This window comes from Acyrthosiphon pisum, chromosome A2 (assembly GCF_005508785.2).
Source record: "Acyrthosiphon pisum isolate AL4f chromosome A2, pea_aphid_22Mar2018_4r6ur, whole genome shotgun sequence".
NCBI lineage: Eukaryota > Metazoa > Arthropoda > Insecta > Hemiptera > Aphididae > Acyrthosiphon > Acyrthosiphon pisum.
Window position 1 is genome coordinate 51,858,939 of NC_042495.1, and position 11,567 is coordinate 51,870,505.

At 31.0% G+C, this 11,567-nt stretch overlaps 1 protein-coding gene and 1 long non-coding RNA gene across 3 annotated transcripts in view; one reads left to right on the top strand and one right to left on the bottom strand.

Annotated features, from left to right (window-relative positions):
- Positions 1-2,746: 2,746 nt before the first annotated feature.
- Positions 2,747-11,567, top strand: part of LOC100168563 (heat shock protein 60A) — a 10,411-nt gene continuing 1,590 nt past the window's right edge. The window contains exons 1-10 of one of the 2 annotated variants that reach the window (XM_008180647.3): positions 2,747-2,922; positions 3,658-3,816; positions 4,857-5,109; positions 5,174-5,322; positions 5,406-5,529; positions 5,601-5,769; positions 5,895-6,102; positions 6,413-6,725; positions 6,802-6,980; positions 7,188-7,557. In XM_008180647.3, coding sequence (XP_008178869.1) covers positions 3,658-3,816; positions 4,857-5,109; positions 5,174-5,322; positions 5,406-5,529; positions 5,601-5,769; positions 5,895-6,102; positions 6,413-6,725; positions 6,802-6,980; positions 7,188-7,352 — 1,719 coding nt within the window. In that variant the 5' untranslated portion in view covers positions 2,747-2,922 and the 3' untranslated portion in view covers positions 7,353-7,557. Of the gene's footprint in view, positions 2,923-3,657; positions 3,817-4,856; positions 5,110-5,173; positions 5,323-5,405; positions 5,530-5,600; positions 5,770-5,894; positions 6,103-6,412; positions 6,726-6,801; positions 6,981-7,187; positions 7,558-11,567 lie in introns of those variants that run through there. The other variant, XM_016801063.2, reaches the window with a different exon arrangement.
- Positions 6,872-9,748, bottom strand: LOC115034315. Its single transcript, XR_003839678.1, has 2 exons — positions 9,426-9,748; positions 6,872-7,013 (listed from the first exon to the last, which is right to left on the bottom strand). It is a non-coding gene; the product is annotated as an uncharacterized LOC115034315 (long non-coding RNA).

Sequence of the window (11,567 nt, forward strand, 5' to 3'; positions counted from 1 at the left end):
CCCCCCCCCCAAATTTCTGCCAAGTCCCCCCAGTTCAAAAGTAAGTAATTAGTACAGAGCATATATAATTTTTAGAAAATATTACAGGAGGGGCTTTAGTCCCCCTAAAATAATTTGTCTATTTGCGCCTATGATAATAGTATACTTTAGATGTTTCAAGTACCCACAAATAATATTATACAATCACAACAAAATACATCCAAATGTTCATAAAAAGACCCAATAAATAATTTTTAGTAAAAAGGGGATACTTACTATAGAATAACAATATTATAGAAGTCTGTATCGCCACGGGACACTCCGTAATATAGGTACAAAATGTCTCAAGCATTTGAAAATATGAAGTTTAAGAATAATTAAAAATTCCAAAAATCAGATTTTGAATAAATTCATTATTAAGAGGACGTCACACCCGCATGATGTGTTTCTATACATACGCGTATACGATATAGACAAAATGCGTTTACGCAGTCTGAGTATAAATCGCAAGCCCGGATTAAGACATTTTGAGGCCCAGGAGCCAAAGTTTTAAATGAGGCCCCTGTACGAAAAAAAATAATAATGTATAATATATAAATATTATTTAATATTAGGCACCTGTTATAATAAATATATAGATATTAGGAACATAGCAATAAATTATGAATATTGTATCAATTTATTTATAAATTATAATTTACAAGCTTTTTCCACCGCTACATAATCATTGATTATTTTTTAGGTGATTTATACAGTGTTATAGCATATAACAAAAAAAGTACCTAATGGACAAATCTGAGGCCCTTAAACAAATTCTAACTATTGAGGCCCAGGGGCCATGGCCCCCCCTGGACCCCCCCTTAATCCGGGCTTGATAAATCGCTCAATTTTGGTTCTAGAATAAAAATACCTATTATAAAATCGAATTGTGACAATATTTCTGAGGGCAAGTCGTTGCGTTTTTTTATTATACCCAATATAACGTTATTTATATCGTTTAGAAATCAGTGGTGGGAAATATCTAGATAAAAATTATTTATCTTTTATCTTATCTAGATAAATTTCTACTCAGTTATCTTTATCTTCATCTAGATGAAATTCTAGTTATCTATGAGTACTTATCTAGATAATTTATTTAAATGAACTAAAAAAAAATTTGAAAATTTAAAATATTTTTATTATTTTATTTTTACATTTTTCTATTTTTCATTTATTACATGGAAAACATGTTTAGTAATATGCATTCTAATAGGTACTATGATTTTAATATTTATTAATATTCATTGTTAGTCTGGAGTTTTACATCGTAAACAATGAGAAAATCCAAAAATAGAAATATGTTTTGGGCATGTAGTAGGTAAGATTAAAAGAACAATTACTAATAATAGCAAAAGCAAAAACATCTATCCCTGCTACCCGCTAGCCACCACCGAATGATGATGGTCTCATTAGCTGATACCCGTTTCATAGAATTGTGTACAAAGTATGAAAAATAATTATTGTTTAAAACCGACAAAAATAAACCAACATTCATGGATATTGGACTCACAAGCATAATAATATTATAATAATTTGTAATTTATAACAATTTAATATTTATAAAACCCTATTAGAATTCCCGGTATTTCAGTTATCGCTTACGACCTCTGTCCTCTGCTTAAAAAAATTTTAAATTATTTTTTTTTTTTACCTGTAGACTCAAGTATAGGTATCCTGAATATTTTCAAAATTAAACATGAAATTATCTCATATTTATCTAGATAAAATTTAGTATAATTATATTTATCTGTATCTAGATAAAAATTATTACAGTCATCTTTATCTTTATCTAGATTAATTATCAGTTATCTATTCCCAACACTGTTAGAAATACCAACAATTTCAACATTTTTAAAATACCTTTAATTTTTCAAGATTTTAATTTAAAAAAAAAACTCAACGCGTTGCCCTCCAAAATATTGTCATATTTTACTTTGTAATAGGTGTTTTTATTCTAACACCAAAATTGAGTGATATTATAATTTAATAATGAATGTTATTTGAGGGATTAGTTTGGTCTTTGGGGGTGTGTGGAGACTGGTGGCAGAGTAAAGCCTCCACATTTTGTACTTATTTAAAATATGTTAGGGCTCGTTTTACAATCATAGTTTAAACCTCGGTTACTCTTAACCCACTGATTTTACCAGCCGAATTCTGCGGTTTAACTTTAGTTTAACTATTGTAATACGGGCCCTTAGATCTGAAGCCCCCTAACTAGACTTTAAAATTACGCCTATGACTAGTCATGACTCATGACTAGAACACCGGTAAAGTCTAGAACTACCATAGGACCTTTTACTTATAGACATTAGACCGGTCTATCCTATATCAAAAGCATTGATAATCGCAGCTCATTTAGTATAAAATTGTTCTATGGTATAAATATATAGATATATTTTATACCGTATCAGAGTAACTCAGTAACCGAAAAGCGCCACCTATCTTGACTCGATTGAAACATGAAGTGGGCCGCCAGGCCGGTCTATAATTAATGAAAGGTCGATGAGAACCTCAGACTTCTATTATACATAATATTTTATACTACACGACTGCTTATTTTAGAAATCTATGTGTAGAACACGATAAAAGACATCTTTAATCGTGGTATAGAAATATAAAACAATTTTATTATTTGGATAATGTCTCGACGGTCAAATTTAAACTTGAGATATTTCATGTTGGTTTATTGGCTACACTGGTTACGGTCGAATTTTTTTCATTATGCCTTCTAGAAATTTCCATAGTTTGCTCATTTTGGTCCCGGCTTCCTAATCTGCCAATTCAACCCGTTCTATCTTGTGATTTAGTGCGGTTTTACGAATCATTCTCGTTTGATTTTCAGTCGTTAAATCGACGACATTAAATTCCATTCCCAACGCTGCCGAACTGTTCAAATTATTCAAGGTAAGATAAAATTCACTTTTGTCCGATTATGGATTAATGGACGTCGGTATTCTACAATTAAAACCAACAACACGTATTCTAACCTTTGCACGACCCGGCCGGCTTTATTCGATATTGAAATAACCTAATTCGTCGGCACAGTGTGAGTACTAAGTTTCGGCCGATCGATTGTCTTCGTATTTCGAATTTTTCGACAATATCTCAGTTTTAGATTATGAACCGATTGAAATTAAGACTAAAAAAAAATCTGTGTATAGGTTACCTGCCGGACTACCCATGTGGTTTTTATTTAAAAATGATCTATTTAAGTGAAAAAGGATATGCTAAAAAAAGTAAAATACTAAAATTGGAATCGCAACTATTTCTTATTATATTAACTGATTTGTTCAATAATATTTAATTTAAAAGTAGAATACATCATATTGAATTGACTATGTGGCTGGATATAATGATGATTACAATTAGTTGCATTCCATGACGAAATCTAAAGTTTTAGTACCTATTATATGGCTACATACTACTTGTTTTCAATTATTCAGAATGAAAATTTTGTAACTGAAGACTATTTTGCAGAAGATACTATCTTCTTCATTTATAATCAAGTATAATGTTCATACTTATTTAAGCACACATTTTTTTTCTTTTATGGTCATTAAAACGTTTTATATATTTTGTATTATTTATAATTGTTTTTTTAATATTTAAATACCTATAAACTGTTTTTATATTTAATAGATGTACGGTATCTCTGCCGCTCTTGCTAGAAACAATGTACCCAAATACTTTGCTAGAAGCTATGCCAAGGACATTAAGTTTGGGCCTGAAGTGCGAAAACTTATGCTTGAGGGAGTTGATATCCTTGCTGATGCTGTTGCTGTAACTATGGGCCCAAAAGTGAGTAAAATTACTAAGTTTATTAAAACCTTAAATACCCATACTCTGTCTAGCAGGCCAACCAAAATCAGTTTATCAGCACATCCCTCCCCCCGCGACACTCATATGGGAAACTATTTTGATAGGAGGGTGCCGGGGGGGGGGGATTCACAGAATCTGTGTGTTCTCTCACTGGACAGAGTATAGTATATTATACTAGTATTGAATATCAAATATTGGTAAATTTCTGTTTTACCGGACACCATAGGCGCAAATAGGAGGGAGGCTTTAGGGGCTAAGTCCTCCCAAAAATGTCCATAGCCCCCCCAAACATTTCTCACATTTTGTTATACAATATTATCAAAGTAAGGCTTTAGCCCCCCCCCCCCAAATCCCAAACGCTATTTGCACCTGTGCTGGACACTCTTTTCTTTTAAATTTTTTTTTTATTTTAACGAATGTAGTTAAAAATGATTGTTAAGTCAGAATTTGGTCATCAAATTTAGTTTTGAAGTTATAGCTATTTTATGTCTGTGAACCAAGGTTAGGGAAATGCACTCAATTATAACAGGCCGAGAGATGTTTATGTTATTGATTTTGATAGTCAGAGCGAGTGAGTGACCACGCCATGCATATATGAAAATACTTACTTACTAATTCTTTTTCTTCTCTCTAATATTAAGTTAGTATAAGTTACGCGTCTATATATATTGTATATGTTTTTTTTACTGTTATCTATGTACTTCTTGTCTGTAAAGTTGTAAAAGCCGTCTGGCGTTGATTATAATAATAAATAAATAATAATAAATAAATAAATAAATAAATAAAAAAAATACTATTTTTCAATTTGCTATAACTAGCTAACTATAACCTATAAAACTAAGTCTGACAACCAAATTTTGACTTTCCATTGTTTTCAGCATGCTTAACTACAATTAAAAATAAGTGTCAGGTAAGACAGATAAGTTCCCAAATATTTTATCATTATGTTATTTTTACTTTAGGTACTTACTTATGTTTTAAGAATCTATTAAAATTAATATTTTTATTTCATTTATTAGGGCCGTAATGTCATCCTAGAACAGAGCTGGGGTTCTCCTAAAATCACTAAGGACGGTGTAACTGTCGCCAAAGGTATTGAATTACAAGATAAATTCCAAAACATTGGTGCTAAACTTGTACAAGATGTAGCAAATAATACCAATGATGAAGCTGGCGATGGCACAACAACAGCTACTGTGTTAGCTCGTGCTATAGCTAAAGAAGGATTTGAATCAATTATTGAGGGTGCTAATCCAATTGAAATTAGACGAGGTAATTGGTAGTACAATTTTGCATGCTTTACAATTTTTAAATAATCTTATCTTTTTATTATCAGGCGTAATGTTAGCTGTTGATGAAGTTAAGGTTCAATTAGGTAATTTATCAAAGAAAGTTCAGTCTGCAGAGGAGATTGTACAAGTTGCCACAATATCTGCTAATGGTGATACTAGTATTGGACAACTTATTTCATCAGCTATGGAAAAAGTAATGCTACTATTTGTTGAATTATAGTTATGGTTAGAGCTGGAATTTATTTTTTTGTTATTTGTGCTGACAACTGATAATAGGTAGGAAAAGATGGTGTGATAACAGTCAAGGATGGAAAAACCTTAGAAGATGAATTGGAAGTTATTGAAGGTTTGAAATTTGATAGAGGGTACATTTCCCCATATTTCATCAACTCTGCTAAAGGTAAATATAAAAATATATACTTTTTTAAAAAAACTTTAATAATTTTAAATCAATCTTCTAAAGGTAGAAAGGTTTCAAAGTAGAATTCCAAGATGCTTTGGTGTTGTTCAGCGAGAAAAAAATTTCATCTGCTCAATCATTAATTCCTGCTTTAGAATTAGCTAATGCACAACGTAAACCACTTGTTATAGTTGCTGAAGACCTTGATGGTGAAGTTATTGGAATGCTAGTTTTAAATAGGTATTATTTTCAAATATGGTTAATTGTAAAAATATGTAACAATTAATAATACATTTCTAGGTATTTGGTATTATTTATAGCTGCTTAATAAATAAGATGTATAACCAGAAATAATTTTTTTTCAGATTGAAAATTGGTCTAAATGTTGCTGCCGTCAAAGCGCCTGGATTTGGAGATAATCGCAAATCTACATTGACTGATATGGCAATTGCAACTGGAGGTGTTGTTTTTGGCCAAGAAGGTAATGAACTGAAGATTGAAGATATCAAAGCTGGTGATTTTGGTGAAGTCAAAGAAGTAGTTATCACCAAAGATGACACTTTGCTGTTGAAAGTAAATTTATACATACACATTGTCATTATATTATTTGAGGCGTGTAGAACCATATCGGCCTAACCCACTTAAATGTAACTGAGCAGGACGGACATTTAAAGTTTTGAAATTTCATTGTGTTAGGTCAGCCGTCCAAACACTTATGTGCTGTTATCTAGCGGAATAATTTTTTTTAGGGTTGGCCATTTTGGTTCTGGTATAAAATATAATTCTGTATCATATTTTCAAATAAAAATGGAATTTGATTTTTTGTTGGTTGGGCCAATATGGTTCTACACGCCTCATTTATACTAATAATAATTATGAACAGGGTAATGGCATACCATCTGACATTGAACAAAGAGCTGAACAAATAAGAGATCAGATCAAGGATACTTCATCTGAATATGAAAAAGAAAAACTGCAAGAACGTCTTGCAAGGTTAGCATCTGGTGTTGCTGTATTGAAAATTGGCGGTAGTAGTGAAGTTGAAGTCAATGAGAAAAAAGACCGTGTTACTGACGCACTAAATGCCACCCGTGCAGCTGTTGAAGAAGGTATTGTTCCTGGAGGTGGTACTGCATTAATCCGTTGTGGACCTGGATTAAATGCAATCAAAGTAGCCAATAAAGATCAGAAAATTGGTAAATATTATTGAGTAATCACACATATTATGATGCACCTGAAAAAGATCATTTTAATAAATTAATTAATTGATAGGTATTGATATTGTGCGTAAAGCATTAACCATGCCATGTATGACAATTGCCCGAAATGCCGGTGTTGATGCTGGTGTTGTAGTTGCTAAAGTGTCTGAAGGTAAAGACGCTTTTGGATATGATGCAATGAACGACGAATATGTTAACATGGTTGAAAAAGGAATCATCGATCCAACCAAAGTGAGTTAAATTAAAATTGTTGTGGAAAATGTACTGGAATAGATAAAGTCAGTCATTAACTATTTTCAGTATTTTAAGTACTTGTAAGCATTTAAGAATCTCTTTAATTTTTTATTCTTGAGGATTAAAATATTTCTATGCAAGGTTTTTCAGTGAATGAACAATTTTACTTAACATATAATACCATGAAAAACATGTTTGTTTTAGGTTGTCAGAACAGCAATAACTGATGCTGCAGGTGTTGCGTCACTATTAACTACAGCAGAAGCAGTTATCACTGGATTACCAAAGAAAGAGGAGCCATTACCAGGAGGTGGTATGGGAGGAATGGGTGGAATGGGCGGTATGGGAGGAATGGGTGGCATGATGTAATAATTTGTTTTAGAAATCACAAAGACTGATAAATATTTTTCTATCCTAGTTATGTGTTGTTCTCGATGTTTTATTTTATAAGAATCAAATTTATTAATTATTAGTAACATTATTAGTTTTTTTTTTTTATACATATTTTTTAAATTCATGTGTTTCTATGTACAAATGGATTGTAAGTTTCATTAAACACACATGTTAAGAGATATTTTGTCTATTGCATAGATGTTTAAGAGGACGCTACACCAAAACGTGTACGCGTGTAACGGCCGAGAGGACGCGCTGTTAAGTGTTTTCGCGATCCGAATTTTCCTTCATTTTTCTTTTGTTTTACACAGCGCTTTTGAAAACTATTGGAAAAATGTTACTTTTGACCCCCCAAAGTACCAACTTGATTCACTTTACTATCAGAAAAGGTACTGTTGAAGAAAATCCAAGCACTTTTACTGTCCTAAAACGTGATGACAGACACAAAAATAAAAAAAAAAAGGCGGGTAAGTCGTGGATGTCGCTCTGCTGTACAGTAGGTTACAAGTGGGTTACTGTAATGGATGGAATTAAATTTGAATCCAATGATATAATATCATTGTATACGAAAAACGATTCTGAACGGAGATGATTTGTCAGTCTAGGATATATTATTTTTAAAGAAAAACTTATGGAGAACCTTGTACCAAATTTTAAAAACTTAGTTATAAAAGAAAAAATTTTTACGATTTTTCAACCACTAAATTACTTGCAAATTTTCGCAATTTTGACATATTTCGTATAAATTTGAACTTTAAATGCTTATAAATAAAAATTGTGACAATGTATTCCTTTTATTTTGCAACTGCTATTGTAAAAATATGTTAGGAGCCTTGTATTAAATTTCCAAATCTTAGAATTAAAAAGAAAAACTTTTATGAATTTCTGTTTAAGATTATTTGAACATTGCCGTAATTTTTACGTATTTAGTCAAAATTTGAACTTTAAATGCTTATAAAAAAAAATTGTGCCTATGTATTTTTATAATTTTTGAATGGGAGTTAGAACAACATATATGGACCCTTCTATTAAATTTTCAAGTATTTTGTCCCAGCTAATTTTTTTTTATCAACATTTATAAAAAAAAAATCAAAAAAAATCGAATTGCCTATAAATAGATTAAAAATTAGTGAAATATTTTGAAAATAAAACTATATAAAGAAAATGTCAATTTAAACAACTGGTAAAATTTTCAAGTGTCTACGACTCATACTTTTTGAATAATAACAAATATCAAAAATCGTTTGAGGCTAAACCGTTATTTAATGCGGTTTTGTAAAAATTTAAATTTCAAACACTCCTAAAAATAAAAACAACCAGTGAAAATTTCATGTATCTACAGTCTTCGTTTTAAAGTTATACCAAAAACCAAAATCAATTTTCTCGACAACAGATTTTGCGTAAAATTTCCTGTTTTTCCTTAATTTTTCTTTTGTTTTTCACGGCGCTTTTGAAAACTATTGGAAACATTTTACTTTTGACCCCCCAAAGTACCAACTAGATTCACTTTCCTATCAGAAAAGATACTGTTGAAGAAAATCGAAGCACTTTTTCTGTCCTAAAAGGTGATGACAGACACAAAAAAAAAAAAATAAAAAAAAAAAAAAAAAAAAACACACATCATTGTAAAATCAATACATTCATCGTTCCACTCAGAATCTAAAATATATATCAAGTGACAAGTGCTAATATTAAATCCCATATAGACATTATAGTATATAAATATATAATATATACCCCGTACAGGCGTGGCGTATTGTATTTTTATTACCTTAGTAAAAAGTTTTGAGAGGGTGGGGAATATTCCAGTTTCCCCCTCTCATTTAGCTATGTCGTTTACTTTTTTTGATCCCCCCCTTTCAGAAATCATGTCTACGCCTCTGACCCTATATAATATACGTATACCTACCCTATATATCTCGGTTAGTATGTATCTAAGTTTTAGTAAACCTCAGTCCACTGACAAATCGGCAAGTCACATTAGATAATACATCCAAATGTTCATAAAAAGACCCAATAAATAATTTTTAGTAAAAAGGGGATACTTACTATAGAATAACAATATAGAAGTCTGTATCGCCACGGGACACTCCGTAATATAGGTACAAAATGTCTCAAGCATTTGAAAATATGAAGTTTAAGAATAATTAAAAATTCCAAAAATCAGATTTTGAATAAATGCATTATTAAGAGGACGTCACACCCGTGTTGTCTATACATACGTATACGATATAGACAAAATGCGTTTACGCAGTCTGAGTATAAATCGCTCAATGTTGGTTCTAGAATAAAAATACCTATTATAAAATCGAATTGTGACAATATTTCTGAAGGCAAGTCGTTGCGTTTTTTCCATTATACCCAATATAACGTTCATTATATCGTTTAGAAATCAGTGGTGGGAAATATCTAGATAAAAATTATTTATCTTTTATCTTATCTAGATAAATTTCTACTCAGTTATCTTTATCTTTATCTAGATAAAATTCTAGTTATCTATGAGTACTTATCTAGATAATTTATTTAAATGAACTAAAAAAAAATTTGAAAATATAAAATATTTTTATTATTTTATTTTTACATTTTTCTATTTTTCATTTATTACATGGAAAACATGTTTAGTAATATGCATTCTAATACTATGATATAATATTATATAAAATATAATTTTTTTATTCTAACACCAAAATTGAGTGATATTATAACTTAATAATGAATGTTATTTGAGGGACTAGTTTGGGGGTGTGTGGAGACTGGGGGCAGAGTAAAGCCTCCACATTTTGTACTTATTTAAAATATGTTAGGGCTCGTTTTACAATCATAGTTTAAACCTCGGTTACGCTTAACCCACTGATTTTACCAGCCGAATTCTGCGGTTTAACTTTAGTTTAACTATTGTAATACGGGCCCTTAGATCTGAAGCCTCCCTAACCAGGCCCGGCTCAAGGGGTAGGCGACATAGGCCCACGCCTAGGGCGGCACTTAAGCAGCACTTTAGTAAGAGGGCGGAATTTTCAAAATACTGTTAATATTATATTGTTAGGGGCGGCAAAATTTGATTTTGCCTAGTTCACTATTTTTGCTTGAGCCGGTCCTGTCCCTAACTAGACTTTAAAATTACGCCTATCATGACTAGAACACCGGTGAAGTCTAGAACTACCATAGGACCTTTTACTTATAGACCGGTCCATCCTATATCAAAAGCATTGATAATCGCAGCTCATTTAGTATAAAATTGTTCTATGGTATAAATATATAGATATATTTTATACCGTATCAGAGTAACTCAGTAACCGAAAAGCGCCACCTATCTTGACTCGATTGAAACATGAAGTGGGCCGCCAGGCCGGTCTATAATTAATAAAAGGTCGATGAGAACCTCAGACTTCTATTATACATAATATTTTATACTACACGACTGCTTATTTTAGAAATCTATGTGTAGAACACGATAAAAGACATCTTTAATCGTGGTATAGAACTATAAAACAATTTTATTATTTGGATAATGTCTCGACGGTCAAATTTAAACTTGAGATATTTCATGTTGGTTTATTGGCTACACTGGTTACGGTCGAATTTTTTTCATTATTCCTTCTAGAAATTTCGATAGATTGCTCACTTTGGTCCCGGCCACGGACTAAGATATACAGGACTGGTATCGAAAACATTATCAGTGATCCCTAAATGTTTCCAAAGGTACAAGTGTAGTACCTAGAGCCATCTATTTTAGAAATTACACATTAATCATAATATTCATTGTACAATCTACACCGGCAAACTTTTTGCAGTTATTAAATTTGATATTTTCTTTAAAATTAACATAAGTTATTTTAATGACTAAGGGTATAATTATTTGATGCTTACTACTTAGTACAAATTACTGAAGTAATTTAAAGTTTTAAAAATGTTGATATTTCATAACATAAATGATCATATTATGTAGGTAGAGATCATAGACATATTAATAATTAATATGCATAATGTAGAGATGAAACTATTAGAATTAATAAGGTATTTGTATGATATTCAATGCAATGTACTTAAAATTTAAGGTTTTTTATGACTTAAATTAATAATATTTATTATCTAACTACTGCCTTGACTAAATACTGTAAGACCATACTTTTACCGATTGGTATTATTACTGGATAATATAACAACTTCTAAAATATTACTTTATTAAAACAA